The sequence below is a fragment of the Elephas maximus genome, chromosome 2, assembly GCF_024166365.1.
Source record: "Elephas maximus indicus isolate mEleMax1 chromosome 2, mEleMax1 primary haplotype, whole genome shotgun sequence".
NCBI lineage: Eukaryota > Metazoa > Chordata > Mammalia > Proboscidea > Elephantidae > Elephas > Elephas maximus.
This window is the reverse complement of record NC_064820.1, coordinates 162374580-162393738: the sequence shown is the minus strand read 5'-3', so window position 1 is coordinate 162393738 and position 19159 is coordinate 162374580. Positions and strand designations below refer to the sequence as shown.

The 19159-nt window shown below is 36.9% G+C and overlaps 1 protein-coding gene across 1 annotated transcript in view; it reads right to left on the bottom strand.

Annotated features, from left to right (window-relative positions):
- SPINK5 (serine peptidase inhibitor Kazal type 5) overlaps nucleotides 1-19159 on the bottom strand; it is an 87009-nt gene that overhangs the window by 53773 nt on the left and 14077 nt on the right. Inside the window, exons 5-10 of the mRNA XM_049868745.1 lie at nucleotides 11575-11702; nucleotides 10296-10359; nucleotides 9278-9405; nucleotides 7503-7569; nucleotides 4196-4323; nucleotides 1049-1130 (exon numbers count right to left, since the gene is read on the bottom strand). Coding sequence (XP_049724702.1) covers nucleotides 1049-1130; nucleotides 4196-4323; nucleotides 7503-7569; nucleotides 9278-9405; nucleotides 10296-10359; nucleotides 11575-11702 — 597 coding nt within the window. The remainder of the gene's footprint in view (nucleotides 1-1048; nucleotides 1131-4195; nucleotides 4324-7502; nucleotides 7570-9277; nucleotides 9406-10295; nucleotides 10360-11574; nucleotides 11703-19159) is intronic.

Here is a 19159-nt window from a genome sequence, read left to right as displayed (position 1 = left end):
GGAAACTAAAGTTAGAGAAGCTACTTACACTGTTATATATAATAAATAAATCATTAAATTAAAAAAATGAAAAATAAAAGAATTAAGTGAGAGGCATTTGAGAGGTAAAATTAAAAGGACTTGGTAATTTAGAATTGAGGGAGGAAAAATAATTGAAAATAAGGCCCAGGCAATAAGGCAAAATTACATGAAGGCGGGAGACTTAATGAAGTGCATTAATTTATACAGCTGAGAACTATACATCAGAGGAGGCTGGATAATCATCCGGATGAAAGAGTTTTCATGGAGGAAAATGGTCCAAATATACTCTAAGATACTTTCAAACACTGAAATTTCTTAATGTAATGGGTTCATACAAACATCTCCTACTTTATGAAAGCAACAGGGAGGACGAACTGAGTCTTAAGAATCGAGATAGATGGAAACCAAAAGTATAGAGACCAGGTAGGATGCTAATGCAGAAACACAACAGACAACTATTAGGTGGCTGAGCTAAGACAGCCGCAGTGGAAAAAAGATAGATGTTTGGAAAGCAGAATGTAGCATGATTTTCAAGGCAATAAACTTTCACTTTGATAGTGCTGTTAAAATTAAAACCTCCAACACAACTACTACACATTTCATAGTGAGTACATATCACACTTTGAATTCAGATAAGGTTTTGAGCTATCACTGTCATTTAGGAGTGTGGAACTCCTAATATGCAGTTTGATTAAAAAAAAAAAAAAAAAAAAAAAACCCAGTGCCACCCAGTCGATTCCAACTTATAGCGACCACATAGGACAGAGTAGAACTCATAGCGACCTTGTAGGACAGAGTAGAACTGCAGTTTGATTAATTACCTCCAAATAGATCTAGGAATTGTGATGCTATCATCATCATTCTTTGGAGTCTCATAAAGCAATACATGTCAGTCTCTGGAAAACCCATTAAATAGTGGCAAACATTTAACCAATATTGAGAACGCATTCTAGAGTTATATGTGCACACATACACAGACAAAACACACACAAAAGTCATAACAAAGACGGATCAAACTAATCCTCACCTCAATGTCTCTTTTAACTTTTTCTTTAGGCTTTCTCAGGTTCTCATCTGCTTTATTTTTTTCTTCTGAAAAAAGTTGTTTGCTGGAGAGAAAAAAATTAATGAGTAGAGATGCTTCAAAACTTCATGTTACAAATTAATCATTTAGGAGCAGAGGGAAACAACCCAGTTTTCCTGTTCTACTAAAACATTGTCAAATCACCTTCAACTTCCTTTCATGCAACTCTTACTAAGTTAAACTCTTTACTATTTCTTTAAAGACCCTCCCCCTTAGGCAGCCCATTTCCTTCCACTGTAATGATCCTTCGTATCATCTCTCCTTTCTCTAAATCTCCCCAACCCAGTCCCCAAATGGAAATAAGCTCTACATCTCCTATTGTATTTTCATACTTGAACATCCTTTTCTTATAAAATAGTTTTCATTCTGTCTTGCAATATATTTTTGTATGTCCATGCCTTATTTCTTCTATTAGTGTTAGGTTTCCTGAGAGCAGGGATTTTTGTTCATACGTTCATTCACTGACACATTCATTCAACAATTAGTGACTATTTTTTTTTTTTTTGCCAAGCATTAGCCTGGGCCCTGGGCATGTACTGGTACACAATGTAAACACATACCATGAACTCTTGGACGTTATAACCTAGTAAAGGAGACTGATAGTCAACTAAAGTCACATAAATAATTACATAATTGCCAAATATGATGATTGTTGTGAAAGAAAATTAAAGGTCATGAGAATTGGGTTTAAATTGGGAACTTCAGAAGATTTTATCCAACCAAGGAATTTGCTGCAAAAGATCTCTTAAAGTGTTAAAATTTAGACATGTCACCTTGAGGACTAAGGTTTGCCTGACCCAAGTCATGGTATTTTCAGTCCCCTCATATGCAAGTAAAAGATGGACAATGAATAAGAACGACCTAAAAATAATCGATGCATTTGCATTACGGCGTTGGCTAAGATGATTGAATATACTGTCAGAAGAACAGGTAAGTATCTTTCTGGTATTTTTTGCTTTCAGCGAAGATTCATTTGACATCAGCAATGATATCCTTCATTTCATATCCTCTTCTGAATCCAGTTTGAATTTCTGGCAGTTCCTATCATTGTTCTGCTGCAACTGCTTTTGAATTATCTTCAGCAAACTTTTAATTGTGTATGGTATAGAGTTGCTATGAATCAGAATCGACTTGATGGCAGAGGGTTTTTTAAGTATCTTGTTCAACGATTCCACATTCTGTTGAGTCACTTTCCTTTGGAATGGGAAAAAATATATTTTTTTTTTCTGCCAGCCAGCTGGCCAGGTAGCTGTCTTCCAAATTTCTTGGACTAGATGAGTGAGCACCTCCATGGCTGCATCAGTTTAAGTTTGTTCAAACATTTCAGTAGGTATTCTGTCAACTCCTGGAGCCTTGTTTCTCACCAATGCCTTCAGTGCATCTTGGACATCTTCCTTCAGTACCATTGGTTCTTGATCATATGCCACCTCCTGAAATGGGTGAATGTCAACCAATTCTTTCCGGTACAGTGACTCTTTGTATTCCTTCCACCTTCTTTTGGTGCTTCTTGCATCATTCAATATTTTGCCCATAGAATCCTTCAGTATTGCAACTAGAGGCTTGAATTATTTCTTCAATTCATTCAGCTTGAGAAATTCTTAGCATGTTTTTTCTCTTTTGGTTTTCTAACTCCAGATCTTTACATATTTTATTATAATATTTTACTTTGTCTTCTAAAGCCACCCTTTGAAATCTTCTGTTCAATTCTTTTACTTCATCATTTCTTCCATTTGTTTTAGCTACTCTATATTCAAGTGCAAGTTTCAGAGTCTCTTCTGACAACCATTTTGGTCTTTTCTTTCTTTCCTGTCTTTTAATGACCCTTTGCTTTATTCAGAAACCCTGGTGGTGTAGTGGTTAAGTGCTACGGCTGCTAACCAAAGGGTCAGCAGTTCGAATCCAGCAGGTGCTCCTTGGAAATTCTATGGGGCAGTTCTACCCTGTCCTCTAGGGTCGCTATGAGTTGGAATCAACTCGACAGCACTGGGTTTGGTTGGTTTTTGGTTTGCTTTATTCAAGTATGATATCCGTGATGTCATCCCACAACTCATCTGGTCTTTGGTCACTAATGGTCAATGGGTCATATCTATTCTTTGTATGGTCTCCAAATTCAGGTGGATATACTCAAAGTTGTATTTTGGCTCTTGTGGACTTGTTTTAATTTTCTTCAGCTTCAACTTGAACTTGCATATGAGCAATTGATGGTCTGTTCCATAGTCAGTCACTGGCCTTGTTCTAACTGATGACATTAAGTTTCTCCATGGTCTCTTTCCACAAATGTAGTCAATTTATTTCCCATGTATTCCATCTGGTAAGATCCATGACACAGTGGCTGTGACACTGGGCTCAAGCATAACAACGATTGTGAGGATGGCACAGGACTGGGCAGTGTTTCATTCTGTTGTACATAGAGTCACCTGAAACAGAACTGGCTCTTCAGCACCTAACAACATCTAAGAAGGAAGATCATAAAATGCAATCTACAAGAGGAAGAAGCATTTGCTGACCAGCAATGAAAAGAACTGGCATGGGGAACAGCATGTAGAAAAGTTTATAGAGTTCAAAGATCTGAAAGAGAATGTGTGTGATAAGACCTTGTCTGAACCATCTTCATAAATGCCATAATGCATATTTGGTGGTATTTGCACTTCTTCCAATGTCAAGTGCCCCAGGTGAAAAGAGTTATGCAACTAACATATAAATGGGAATTTCTTGAGCAAGTTTCATCAACTCTATCACAATGGAATAACTACCGAAGGAAAAAAAAAAATCAGTCTTGGTAACTTTTTCTCCCCATCCTATATCCTGACTAGCTCATAAGGAGATTTTCAAAGGCCATGTGGTAAAATGCTAAGAAGTGTTTTTTAAGCAAGTGTTCTAACTGGAATGTGAAGTCTATTCATACTCAGAAATGGACACACAGCATTAGAGTCTCCTTATTAGGAGGTGTTATGATTTGTTGAGGGCATAAAACTGCTTAAACACCCCTCAACAAGAAAAACTTCACCCAACATTATTTTTACTCATAATTCCAATCAGTGTCTATCTACACCATGTAAATCACTCTGAAGAAATTGCATTTATACTCACAAAAATTCTGCACACAGGGCACATTTGTTGCCATGCATCCTGCCATCAGGGCCACGGACTGGGTCACTCTCACGTGTACAATAAAGTCTCCCATTCCTCACTTGGTTCTCATATTCCTCACAAAAATCCTTTAAAAAGACAAGTAATTCCATTTAGTATTTTTCTCTTTCTTAATCTTGAAACTTCACATGATAGATTTATAGTCATAGAAGGTCTAGAAGGTGTTGGCAAAGACATACAACATATTAGTGAGAACTAATAAGCAATAGTAATTATATTATCAAATTACTTGGTATCTGTATCTGCTATGCGATATATTTATTAAAAGGTAAAAAGATCCTAGAAAAGAATAAGGCTGAGCAAATATTTCCTAAAACTAGATAATTCTTGTTGACTTCAAATTCAGAAAAAAATAAGTAAATAGAAGATATTTCATGGGTTCCAACAAGCACATAACAAAATGCAGTGAACGATATAAAACAAACAAATGTTGCCTGTGAGCAGAAGACAATCTGTGAGATAAGGTGTTCAAAAGCTACTTAATATGGATCGAGTCAAGAACAATCCAAACTAGTTTACAAGGGAAAAAGGAATAAGAAGGTATCCAACTACATTACGCTTAATTTTGTCTTTTTTTTTTTTTTGATGGATCGTTTTTGTTTATACTGTCTTTTTTTTTTTTTTTTATCAATGTTGATTTCTGGCATAACAGTTGAAAACTTCAGAAAAAGTGAATGTAATATTCCTTCAGACCCCACTCAAGAGAGACCACCTATACCATGAGGTAACAGGAATAGATGCTCTTTAGGACCTTTTCTGTATCTAGTGTTCTCAGATTTTTTTTTTCATAAATCATATTTCATTAGGACATTTTAAAAGAGAATCCTAATTCCCTCCTAATAAGAAGTTATTTGTTTTTGGAGGAGCAATGAGTGTACTCCAAACTTCCTGGTTGTAACAATCTAGGGATACAGAAGCAGAAGACATTCACATGGTAATCATAGCACATTAATAAAATTAATGCTCAATGATTCTCACACAGAAACAATGATAATTCCCATTTATAAGTTGTGATTCATCCAAGGATATCCTGAGAAAACACTTTTGTAAGCAACTCGCTGACAGGTTAATTATGGGGCAGGTATTGAGCAATCATTATAAAGCTGTTCTATTCAACTTGTTGTTGTTAGGTGCCTTACAGTTGATTCTGGCTCATGACAATCCCATGTGATGGAGTAGAACTGCCTTGTAGGTCTTTCTTGGCTGTAATCTTTGTGGAAGCAGATTACCAGGTCTCTCTCCCAGGGAGACACTGGGTGGGTTCAGATTGCCAACCTTTCAGTTAGCAGCTCAGAGTTTAACAGGTCACGGTGCGAGGACTCCTTCCTATTCATAACCATGTCCGCGACCCCACCAACACAATGATGCCAGCCACAGAAGGAAAAAGGAAATACAGTCAAGACTTGATGAAAGACAAGGGCAAAGAACTCCCTATGACTATGAAATAATAAATTGCTGATTAACACTGGCTGAACCAAAATTTAAGGCTGAAATTTAACACCATCACAAAAGACTTGCCTTTCAAATCCTTGGTGAATATTGAACAAATTATAGACAGTTTTGAATGCTTTGTTTTTCTTATTTCAAACTCTGAACACACTATTTAGGGCAGAAACTTTGCTTCATTGAATGGCATTACAGAGGGGCTATCAAAAACTGGACCATTCTGTTTCCTTAGGAAATGAAGGCTTAAAAGGAAATAAATGAATGCTTACTGGCCACAAAAATTATCCTAAAAGGGTGTAAGACATGGAGTCACAATCCAACAAGGAGGTAAAATTGAGATCATCTATCAACCTCTTTATTTTGCTGACAACAAAATTGAGCCCAGGGAGAGGAGATGATGTATTCCTTTTCACCCACCAAAAGCATGACAGAACAACAGCTAAAAGCTCAGGTATTCTGACTTCCAAGCAAAAAGCTAGTCATTTAGCAAAGTAGCTGCTATCATTTTCATTGAAAGTAGGGTTTAATAGCCTTGATGATTTAAGAAGTCCTTGTTACATTACCTACAGTGTTTCTTCAATTAACAAAAGGAAACAAATAATACCATATTGAAAATATCAAATCATAAACTGATTTTTTTAATTAATTTTAACAATATTTTTAAAGCCATAATCTCAACATGTGTTTGAGGTTCTCAATTAAGCAGAAGCAAGACCTTTATAAATGCAAATCTCACTGAATGCTAGAACAATAATGAACCAAAAAAAAAGTGAATAACTCCAACATTTCAATGGAATTACAATGCGCCAATGAATACATTGTTTAAAAGAGTCTGGGATTCTTTTTTAAGTCATCCTGTTTAATTTATATTATGTCATGATTTTTAAAAAATTTATTCAAAGCAAAATGAATTTACTGTAAGTCAGAGAGTAGGCTGGTAGAAATTAAGCAGAATTTAGTTTGCATAAATGTCCTCTCATACATCTTCTATTTGTTTTGCAAACAAAGAAGGAAGTTTCATGTTTTGAACCTTATGGTGGAAATGCTGTTTTAACTCTGAATCTAATGATTAGTATAGTAATAATAGTCAATTTGGATCCACAAGCAATACCCACCCACGGAAGCAGCAGTCAAGAAATTAAACCATGTACTGCACTGGGCAAATCTGCTGCAAAAGACCTCTTTAAAGTGTTGGAAAGCAAAGATGTTACTTTGAGGACTGAGGTGTGCCTGACCCAAGCCATGATCTTTTCAATCATCTCATATGCATGTGAAAGCTGGACAATGAATAAGGAAGACTGAAGAATTGATGCCTTTGAATTATGATGTTGGCAGAGGATACTGAATACACTATGGCCTGTCAGAAGAACAAACAAGTCTGTCTTGGAAGAAGTACAGACAGAGTGCCCTCTGGAAGACAGGATGGCAAGACTTCATCTCATGTACTTTGGACATGTTATCAGGAAAGACCAGTCCCTGGAGAAAATCATCAGGCTTCATAAAGCACAGGGTCAATGAAAAAGAGGAAGAACCTTGACTAGATGGATTGACACAGTGACTGCAACAATGGAGTCATTGTGAGGATGGCACAGGACCTGGCAGTGTTTCATTCTGTTATATATGGGGTTGCTATGAGTCGGAACCAACTTGATGACACCTAACAAAAACAGTCAATTTGGAGAATTTTGAAATTAAGAAAAAATGAACATAATAATAAAGGACCATGACATTATTGCATTACTTCAAAGCTGTGTTAATATTTATGGCCACGAGAACCAAATTGTATTGGTAAGTCATTTACCTTTACAGCATCTCGTCGAATTCTGGTTGTACCTTCTCGCTTGGCATTTTCTTCAGATTCTTTTAAACTGTTAAGAGAAGTTAACATTTGATCAGTTTATGGTTCAATCATATGTTTAGAGTTTGAGCCTTGGCTAAGTAATTGCGTATCTTTTGCCATAACTTGCTGAAACTGTTCCACTTACATGAGACAAGCATTTCCCTGTGTTGAATGTCTGAGACAGGGAAATTGCCAAAGATAATGAAGGGTGTGAAAGTGACTCACTGACAGTCAATTAGAAGCTTTGTTTTGTAAAACTGAACGAGCGTGACGCCTTAATTGACAAACAGAAGATTGTCAAGAAAATTCCCTTTAACAGGCAGAACCAAGAGCTTCACAACAATGCTTTGGCAAGGGTAATGCCAAACTGAGCGTTTGAGGTACTGCTATCCACACCCTTACGGATAGCTTTTTATACCTTGTATTTGTTTGCCTTTGTGTAAAAGCATAGTTGTTAATAAAAGCTACACCTGAATTCAGCTTTCAAGCCCTTTCATATCCATCATCTAAGTTCAGTCTCATCCTGGAGGTAAAAGTTACTATTTCAGTTCAACCCAGGAAAGAAACAGGAGTTACAGAGGCGAGAATTCTCCTGTTCAGGTAGAGCGTAAACTGAAACAGGAAACCGCAGAATTAGGGCAGGTTTAAGCACTGAAAGTACATGCTTCCTAGATAAGAAGGAGGATTTCCTGTCTGGAAACCAGTTATAATCTCTGTTTGGTGAACCTGAAAGGACTTGCCCTTGAATTCTAAAATAGTTAACTGTAGATGAAGTTTTTAATTGTTCAGGCAAGTGTGAGGTTTATTAACCTGCTAAATCTTTCTCTTTCCTGCTTTTTAAGAGCCAGTGGGTTAAATAGAATATTTTAAGACATTCTGACATGTGGACTAGAGGGTCTGTACCTTCTTTAACTGCCAGAATATTAAAGACTCATTGGATCTTATTCATATCTGGGTCTCCAGTGCCCAAAACCGTATCAGACACTCAGGGAAAGATTCTTGAGTGAAAGATTAACCCAGAAAGATGAATCTGCCTTTTTCACTAATAATAAATTCAGCCTTATGACACCTTCATTATTTGTTAAATTAGACTGTGATTATTCAGCAATGGTCTCTACATATGCCCATATTAAGCAATACATGTCACATGACCGACTGTCCTCCATTACTCCATAGGAAAGTGGTGCTTTCTAAATTTTAAAATTCTGTGCCTTAAAAATACTGTGTATTTTCAAATCATTATAATTAGAATAATTTAAAAGTCACAGACTTAATAACTAGCAACACCAACTCAAGGTCCCTGAATGGCACAAGCAGTTTATGCTCGACTATGAACCTAAAGGTTGACGGTCAAACCCACTCAGCCATGCCATGGAAGAAAGGCGTGGCAATCTGCTGTCATAAAGATTACAGCCACGAAAACCCTGAGGAGCAGTTCTACTCCACACATACGAGGTCGCCGTAATTCAGAATCTACTCAGCAGTAACAGAGTTTTGTTTTTTTTAAATATACCTACCTTAGTTTTTTTTTTTTTTTAGCCACTCCTTTTCAGACACTTCAGTAGACTATAGGAAGAGAAACAAAAGAAACTACTCTGGGAGTAAGGTCTGTTTCACAGTATGAAGGCAAAGGCTTGCACGTTTCATGAAGCTGACTTTATTTGTGGAATGGTTCTTAGGGCAGGAACCAAGGGCATCGTCATCGGGTTAACCTATCTGGGGATGATGTTACTTACAACAGCTCAGCACACATTGCACACTTATTGCCATGTGTCCTCCCATCAGGACCAAGAACAGGATCATGTTCCCTTGTGCATCCAAGTCTTCCATCCTTCACATAGGGCCGAAAAGCACTACACAGGTCCTAAGGAACAGGGAAAGGAAGCTGACACATAGCACCCTGACTGTAATGCTTACAACTCTGTTTTCAGAAATGTAGAACTTGGTGCCTCTCTGCCTGATGAACTCTAGCCCCTTAGAGCAGTGCCAGCCATGTAGTCCAACGCAACAAGTAGTATATAATGAATAAGATAAAGTGTGAAAATCACTCACTTATTCATTCTATAAACATTGATAACGTACCACGTGCCAGAACTAGGAGCGGACAGTTCTTGCCCTCAACTTGCTCACAGTCTACTACATGATACAAGCAAAGAGACGGTTAAAATAGCGTGTGCTCAATGCTCTGATGGAGGCGACAGCAGGCGCTAGAGGAGCAGATAGAAAGGGCACCAAACCTTAACTCAGGGAAAGCATACAGCTAGAAAAAGGCAAGAGTGACATGGAAGAAACACTCACTTCCTACGCCCACCATCATAGGTTCAAAGAATTTTAACGGAGAAAGAAGATATTTAATCCAAATCTCATACTTGGATGTGTAAACACTGGTTAAGAGTTTCCCAAGATCTCCCGACGGCAAGTGACAGTGCTGGCGCTTCGATTCAGGTTAAGTGACTGGAGTTTAGGGCCCTTTCTACCACACATCAAGTCTCATTTTGATTTCTTCTTCTTTTTTTTTTTTTTTTTAATAGAAAGTAGAAATTGAGAGGAAAGGTTTAACTACCAAAGTATCCTGCTCTGGCTACAAAAAAGGAACGCTCAATTGCTGTTTCTCATAAGCAAGCAGCATCCCATTTCAAGGGCAGCAAGAATTACTTTCTTCCAAGCAGTCCACCCACCAAGAAAGAAGGGCACTTCTACTTTCTTATTGAAGTCATGAAGCCAGCCCACCCTGTTTCTCACCACACTCCTCACGTGCTCAGGGTTATGGTTCTCACATTCCCCTTCACTCTTTATGCCAACTTGGGATCGGGTTTTCCTAGAATCAAATGTTAGTAGACACAGCAGTTTAATATCACAGAACTTCCCACCATTCAAACCTAACTTCCCTTTGTTTGAGTATGATCCTACTTTGCTTCTGAAAACGGCTAAGAGGAAACCCAATGGACAGTTTGACACTCGTTGTCTAATAAAAACAATTATATCAAAATTTAGGGGAGATAAACTTTCTCCTGGTCCAGAGATTTGGAGAATTCATCAAGAAATTCAACACATAAGAGAATGTACAGTGTGCCCACCGCATTTTAGAAAGTAAAATAAATAAAAACCTGTATGTCCTCTGTATGTCTATTTTTGTTTTCTGTACTTTGTGGTGACTCTTGGTGAGGGCTGAGGGTATAATTTTAGAGTGTGTTTCTGAAAATGCAGTCCTGTGAGAGATCAGAGTGGCTTAATTCAGTTTTATTTTGGTGAAGATGCTTATTACAAGGAGGGAAAAAGCTTGCAGAAACTTGAAGAATGAATATTTATCATACTCTTTACTAGACTTTCCAAAGTCTAGTAAAGTGGTTGTTACATTTGCAAAAACTGAAGAGCAGACAATTCAAGACAGAGATCACAAGTCAGAACCTGCAGAGCAGGTATGCCATGTTGTCGGCTGAAGACAATCGATAACCAAGCCTAGCATTGAAGGTGGAGAAGGAACAAAATGGGGTCAAAATATAGGACAGTAAGATACTTTAGCTATTTGGCAAAGCTTGGATAGATTGGAAGAAGGTCAAGATTAAAAGTCACAATGGCCTATTCTAATATTATAAATTACTGAGCACTTAATAAATATCAATTGATTATTAAACCATTCTCTGTGAAAAAGGATATGTTGGTAGACGGATAAATAGAGAGATAGACAGACAGACACAAACACACATACACACACAGAGAGAGGTAGATAGGTAGATGTGTACGCATATATGCATGTGTGCTTGTATCCTTATCCTGTCCACTTCATGGAAATAGTGCCAAGTGTTTGATAAATTGTACACGAAAGGGCTTTGTAAAATGAAGTGTTGTACAAAGTGTGTGTGTGTATATATATATTTTATTATCAGTAGTAAAAGAAGTAGTAGTAATAGTTTAGGGATAGATAACTCCCACACAATGAGTTGTTATTATCTTAAGGATTGTAGGAGGAAAAAATGTGTCATTATACAGAGAACATGCTTTAGGGAGGAAGTCTGCTTCAGAGAGTACTCACGCATTCTCAGCACACAGGGCACATCTGCTGCTGTATGTTTTCCCATCTGTGCCACAAACAGCTGCATTCTCAAAAGTACAGATAAAATCCCCATCTCTTTCTCCTCTCCTAAAATCATCGCAGTTCAGCTACAAGAGACATGATCAAGAAATATCAGAATATAAGAGATAAGATATTCCTCAGATACATAAATAAGTTAAAATTTTAAGCTCATGACACTATAACTTACTGAAGAAAAAGATGTTATAAGGGTAAGATAGCAGGCTAACAAAATCAAAAATAATGAAACATGGTACAGAGAAAAGAAGATATAATTAGATTTCAGAAGAAAGGATCTCGGTATGATTTCAGTTACCTGCTGCCTAGAGATCTAAGCCAAACTACCTCTCTGCAACTTAGTATGGTGTTTGTCTGTCAAATCCTGCCTGCCTTTTCCACAGAGGGATAGTGAGGTCCAGTAGATAATGGATATGAATGTTCTCTGTAAACTATATATAAGCCATAGTAAAATTACTAAAATTTACAGGCTAGGATAGTGGTTAAGAGGCAGATTTTTGAGTTCCTAATTCTAACTCTGCCACTAGCTGTGTGATTTGAGCAAATTACTTAACTTCTACTGTGCTTTAGTGTGAATGAAAAACAGGCACAATATTATCTACCTTCCAGGATTATAAAGGTATTTAAATATGTTCATATATATACAGCATTTAGAACAGCCTCTGGCACATCATGGGTATTCATTGTTATTGTTGCTGTTAGTTAGTTTTCATTTTAAATGTTTCCTTACTGGCAATCAAGCCAAGAAAAGTAAATCTCTTTTAGGGATGATGGAAAAAATCCCCAAATGTCTGCTATAAGAATATGGCATATAAGTGGGGACAAACCTGTATGGTGAGAAAAACAACTGCACCAGGAAATAAGTGAAGGCTAATGTTTGAATCTCAGATCTGCCACCCACTCACTTCACCTCTTTGAACCTCACTTTCCTCATCTGCAAAATGGGAGTTCACACCCTGCTTCCATTAGAGACTAGTGGTGAAGAGCAAATAGATACTTATGAAATATATTTGATCCTTCAAATACAGCATTTTGTTTTTAATTTGGCAATTCATTGTGACATGAACTAGCTAAAGAAGATACACAATTAACTTGATATTAACTTCTGTCTAAAACAAAAGAATAAAACTGAGTGTATTTTTCTTTATCGTATAATACTACAAAATAAATTTTTATGACATTATCATAATGAAAATATTTTAATAACAGACATATAATACATGTTAGGCATTATACCTCACTATTCATGCTGTATGATTAGGAAGATTTTAAAAATAAAGTGAAAATGGAATAAAGGATGACCATATATGCTGTTTTATTTGCTCATTTCTTCATTCCTCAAAATTCATTGCACATCCACTAGGCTCCAGGCATTCTACTAAATTCTGGGACTTCCTCAGTAAAGAAGAGAAACAGAACACATGCTCTAAGATGCTTATATTCTAATGGGAAGAGACACTACAAATACGATAATTGTAGAACAATGAGTGCTATAAAGAAGTCCTTGTGAAAGATGTGGCAGTCTGCTTCTGTAAAGATTTACAACCTTGGAGACCCTATGGGGCAGTTCCTATGAGTTGGGATCCACTCAACGGCAGTGGGCTTAGTTTGGTAGGTAAGTGCTATAAAAAAATAAACTGAGTATTAAAATAATGCCTAGAATAGTAGCCATCTTAAATATGGTGGCAAGAAAGGTCACTCTGAAAAGATGATATCTGAGGTGAGATGAAAATGAGGAGACAATCATTAAAGATCTGAGAAAAAAGTATTCTAGGCATCCACGACCACTACTAGTTGTCATCAAGTTAACTCCGACTTATGGCAACCCCATGTGTGTCAGAGTAGAACTATGGTCCATAGGGTTTTCAATGGCTGATTTTTCAGAAGTAGGTCCCTAGGCCTTTCTTTCAAGGCACCTCTGAGTGGGCTCAAAACTCCAACCTTTCTGTGAAGGATTTGTGGTAGGAACTAGATTTTCCAGTTTAAGGAGTAAAAAGAAGTGTGGCCTGGTGGATAAGAAGCAACCAGGAGAACTACTGGCTTTCTCTCCAAAATCATTTCTGGAGAAACTACAGAGGAATGGGGATATTGTGGATGGAACTTGGGATAATCTTATTTAACTTGGTACAATCACCACCATGTCCCTTCACCAGAAAAATCAACAACAACATACCAGGTCACAGGTGTTGGCAGGGTAATGACAGCACAGATAAAAAGTCCAGCTGCTAGGTGATGACAATGGGTGGAAATATTTACTGCTCCACCTCCTCACTCTCCAATCCCCAAGGGCTGGTGGATCACAACTTACAGAGGATACTTCCTCCTAATGTTGACAATTTCTGAGGCCTGAAAGATTAATTACTGACCTGATAGGGTAGCAGCAGAAAACTGGAGTGGCAACACTGGTTCTGGAACCTTCAGCTCTGGGCCTTATCCTTTTCCCTATACCTACATTTACTAAGAGGAATAGAGCATCAAGCTTGACCTAGAACATTATCCAATACACTTTACCAGAAAAAATTACTAAAATCATTAGGAAAATTTGCAGACAAAATCTCTGGATGTCTGAGGAGGAAAACAGCATAAATAAAGACCAAACAAACAAACAAAAAAACCAAACCCAATGCCATCAAGTCGATTCCGACTCATAGCAACCCTATAGGACAGAGTAGAACTGCCACATAGAGTTTCCAAGGAGCGCCTGGTGGATTCGAACTGCTGACCCCTTGGTTAGCACTCATAGCACTACACTATGCCATAAATAAAGACAGCAAACTGGAAAACATGTATCAACTGAAGCAGAATTATTGGAATAAAAAGAAAACTGTAATTTATCAGAGTATAACTATGCTCTAAAGAGATGAGAAGAAACTTACAACATAAAACAGGAAAAAATAAAGTTATAAAGGAAGAACAAGGTGAAAGATTTTGACATGTGAAATATCAAAATGGAAATAAGGCAATATAAAGAATAGAACTAAGAGGGATGCAAATGTGTAATGAATATGTGAACCATCAGATCAAAAACTCTCGTAGGGACAATGAAAAGGGAAAAAAATCTAAAATTGAAAAGAAAAGCTAAAGAACGCAAAGGATAGGAGAAAAAGGAAGGAAAATATGTGGGAAGAAATAATTGACAAAATAGGGGGAAGAAAATCCTAGAATGAATGAAAGTGAAAGAGCAAGAGAAAAGGAAAAACATCTATAACAACTCAAAGCTAAAATTCTAGTCAATAGTAATCAATTGTGGAAGTTTGGGGGCTTTAAAAAAATGAACTGAAAGTAGGCTAAAGGGGAGGGGGTGCAGATATTAGCAATAGATAAACATATTAGCAAGGTGATAACTAAATAGAAATATGGATATTTGATTATGGATAACCATAATAAGAGCAAAAATAGGTATGTAACTTTTTTTTTTTTTAAAAGTAGGGGATTAATGTTGTTGTTGGGTACAACTGAGTCAATTCCAACTCATAACCGCCCCACAGGACAGAGTAGAACTGCCTCACAGGGTTTTCTTTTAATCTTAAGGGGAGCGGATTACCAAGTCTTTCCCCTGCAGAGTGTCTGGGTAGGTTAGAACCACCAGCAATTCAGTTAGCAGCTGAGTGCCTAACTGTTCGGCCACTAGAACTCTTTGATATATAACTTATAAATCATTATCAGAGAAAAGTTAGAAGTAAAGTAATTTTTTAATGTTTTTTAAAAAAGCAGGTTCATTAAATGAAAAATAAAAACCAGAAAATTGAATCCTAAGATAAGTAAAACAACTTTTGTTGTTGTTGTTAACAGCAAATGTAAATGATTTAAAACCTACAAATTAAAAGACAATATCTGACTGGAATTTTTTAAAGCAATAATGTACTGATCACAAAAGAAAAATTTAAAGTAAAGTTATGCAAGTATTAAAACGATAGGATGGGAAAAGATAAACCAGTCAAATATTAATAATAAGAGAGCAGGAGTAGCAACATTAACAACTGAAAAAAATAGAATTTGACAAACTATATCATAAGTGACAAAGAAAGACATTATGTAACATGAAAGGAAGAGAGAAAGGAGATAGAAAAATCGTGAGCCCACATTCACCTAATAATAGAGGCTTTACACATGTCCAAAAATAAAAAGCAGAATGTAATAGAATTAGATAAATCAATAACTATGGTTAGAAATTTTAACACACATCTCTCATATCTGAAAATCAAATAATGTATTATTAAACAACTGTGGGAGAAAGAAAATTAAGAAATACTTGGTACTGAATGGCAAATGCAACTACTTCAAGTACAAATCATGGGGTAGATGATTACCAATATTTTCAAATACACTTGTCAGAAAAATAAAAAAAGTTAAAAACTAAAGGACTAAGTATTGCTCGACCCATTTTAAAATGAGCCACAGAACAAGCATAAAGAAATAAGATCAAATGCTGTGGAGAATAAAAACCATAGAAAAGATTAACAAAAAACCTGGTTCTTTAAAAAAAAAAAAAAAAGTATGGTAGATCGATATTTAGGAGGACTGATAAAAGAGAAAGCAAAGATGAAAATAGTATATATGTGGATTATAATGGAGAATAACTGTATAAGCATTAAAATAAAAAAAATGAAAGAAAGATATAAAGACAACAGAAGCGTATTATGCATGTCTTTAAGCTAATAGAGACATGCTAAGCTAATGGAGCCCTGGTGCACAGTGGTTAAGAGCTATGGCTGCTAACCAAAAGGTTGGCAGTTTGAATCTACCAGCCGCTCCTTGGAAACCCTATGGGGCAGTTCTACTCTGCTCTATAGGGTTGCTATGACTTGGAATCAACTCAATGGCAACAGGTTTTTTTCCAAGCTAATAAATTTGAAAATCTATCCAAAATGGAGCTGTGGCTACAAAAACCAGAGTACAAAATGCTAAAATTGGTATAATACATAAAAGAAAATTGCATAGACCAATAAATATTAATCCAATTGATGTGCTGGCCAGAGAAACTTCCTCCTTCAAACGTCCTAGCAGAAAGAATTTTAAAACCAATTTTTCTAAAGTTTTAAGAAAATAGGAAAACTTGTATTAAATAACAGCAACTTGCAAATTACTCCCCAAAATAAAGAATGTACATTGAGCACTTTTTTAAAAACAAGTTTGTTGTTGTTACATGCCCTCTAGTTGGTTCTGATGCATAGCGACCCGATGTACAACAGAACAAAATACTGCCCAGCCCTTCAACATTCTCACAATCATTGTTATGCCTGAGACCATTTTTGCAGCCACGATGTCAATTCATCTCATCAAGAGTCTTCCTCTTTTTCACTGATCCTCTACTTTACCAAGTATGATGTTCTCCAGGGACTGATCTCACCTGCTAACACATGCAAAGTATATGAGACATAGTCTCGCCATCCTTGTTTCTAAGGAGCATTCTGGCTGTACTTCTTTCAAGACAGATTTGTTCCTTCTTCTGGCAGTCCATGGCATATTCAATATTCTTTGCCAAAACCATGATTCAAAGGCATCAATTCTTCGGTCCTGCTTATTCATAGTCCAGCTTTTGCATGCATATGAAGCCATTGAAAATATCATGGCTTGACTCAGGCACACCTTATTTCTCAAAGTGACATCTTTGCTTTTCAACACTTTAAAGAGGATTTTTTTTTTTTTAAATTTACCCAATGTAATAAGTTGTTTGATTTTTTGACTATTGCTTCATGGGCATTGATTGTGGATCCAAATAAAATGAAATCCTTGACAGCTTCAACCTTTTCTCCTTTTATCATGATGTTGCTTCTTGGTCCAGCCGTGAGGATTTTTGTTTTCTTTATGTTGAGGTGTAATCTATACTGAAGGCTGTAGTCTTTGATCTTCATCAGTAAGTGCTTCAAGTCCTCTTCACTTATTGATATGCAGATGACACAAATTGGCTTATAGCAAGCCATTTTGTGTCATCTGCATATCACAGGTTGTTGAAGAGCCTTCCTCCAATCCTGATACTGCATTCTCCTTCATATGCAAAAAAAAAAAAAAAAAACCCGCTGCCGTGGAGTCACTTCTGACTCACAGAGACCATCTAGGACAGAGTAGAACTGCCCCAAAGAGTTTCCACAGAGCACCTGGTGGATTTGAACTGCCGACCTTTTGGTTAGCAGCTGTGGCATTTAACCACTACGCCACCAGGGTTTCCTCTTCTTCATAGAGTCCAGTGTAAAAATGGCGTGGGGATGATGTCTGACCTCCTGCAACTTCACAAGGGGGAAAGAGAATCAAGATCAACAGCCCAAGGCTGATTCCTACGAGGAGTTCAGAAACGCCTCCTCTCTCTGCCATCTTTACCAATTCTGACACCAAAAGCCCCTCCCATAGTCAATAAAACACAGGTAAACATCTTTCTGGTATTCTCTGCTTTCAGCCAAGATCCATCTGATATCAGCAGTGATATCCTCTTTCCAAATCCTCTTCTGATTTCAGCTTGAACTTCCCTGTACATTGGCAGGTGCTGTCTTCCAAATTTCTTGACATAGGCGAGTAAGCATTTGTTTAATGAAACATCTCAGTTGGTATTCCGTTAATTCCTGGAGCCTTGTTTTTTGCCAATGCCTTCAGTGTAGCTTGGACTTCTTCCTTCAGTGCCATCGGTTCTTGATCATATGCCACCTCCTGAAATGGGTCAAAGTCAACCAACTGTTTTTGGTACAGTGACTGTGTATTCCTCTCATCTTCTTTTGATGCTTCCTGTGTCGTTCAATGCTTTCCCTGTAGAATCCTTCAGTATTGCAACTCAAAGCTTGGATTTTTGATACAGTTCTTCCAGCTTGAGAAATGCTAAGGGTATTATTCTCTTTTGGTTTTCTAACTCCAGGTGGTTGCACATGTCATTGTAATACTTTACTTTGTCTTCTCGACTTTCTGTTCAGTTCTTTTACTTCATCATTTCTTCCATTCATTTTAGCTACTCTACATTCAAGAGCAAGTTTCAGAGTCTCTTCTGACATCCATTTTGATCTTTTTTTTTTTTTCCTTTCCTGTCTTTTTAATGACATTTTGCTTTCTTCATGTATGATGTTCTTGACGTGATTGCACAACTCATCTGGTCTCCCGTCATTAGGGTTCCATGTGTCAAACCTATTCGTGAGATGGTCTCTAAATTCATGTGCCATACACTCAAGGTCATATTTTGGCTCTCATGAATTTATTCTAATTTTCTTTAGCTTCAATTGTAACTTGCATATAAGCAAGTGACGGTATATTCCCCAGTCAGCTCCTGGTCTTGTTCAGACTGATGATATTGAGCTTTTCCATCATCATTTTCCACAGATGTAGTTGATTTGATTCCTGTGTATTCCATCTGGTGAGGTCCATGTGTAGAGTCACCAATTACGTTAGCGAAAAAAAAAAAGTATTTGTAGTGAAGAAGTCATTGGTCTTACAAAATTCTATCATGCAATCTCCAGCAGTCCCCTGTGGATGTACTGTTACAAGCGTTTTTGGATTGTCTTCAGTAAAATTTTACTTGTATGTGAGGTTAATGATAATGTTCAATAAT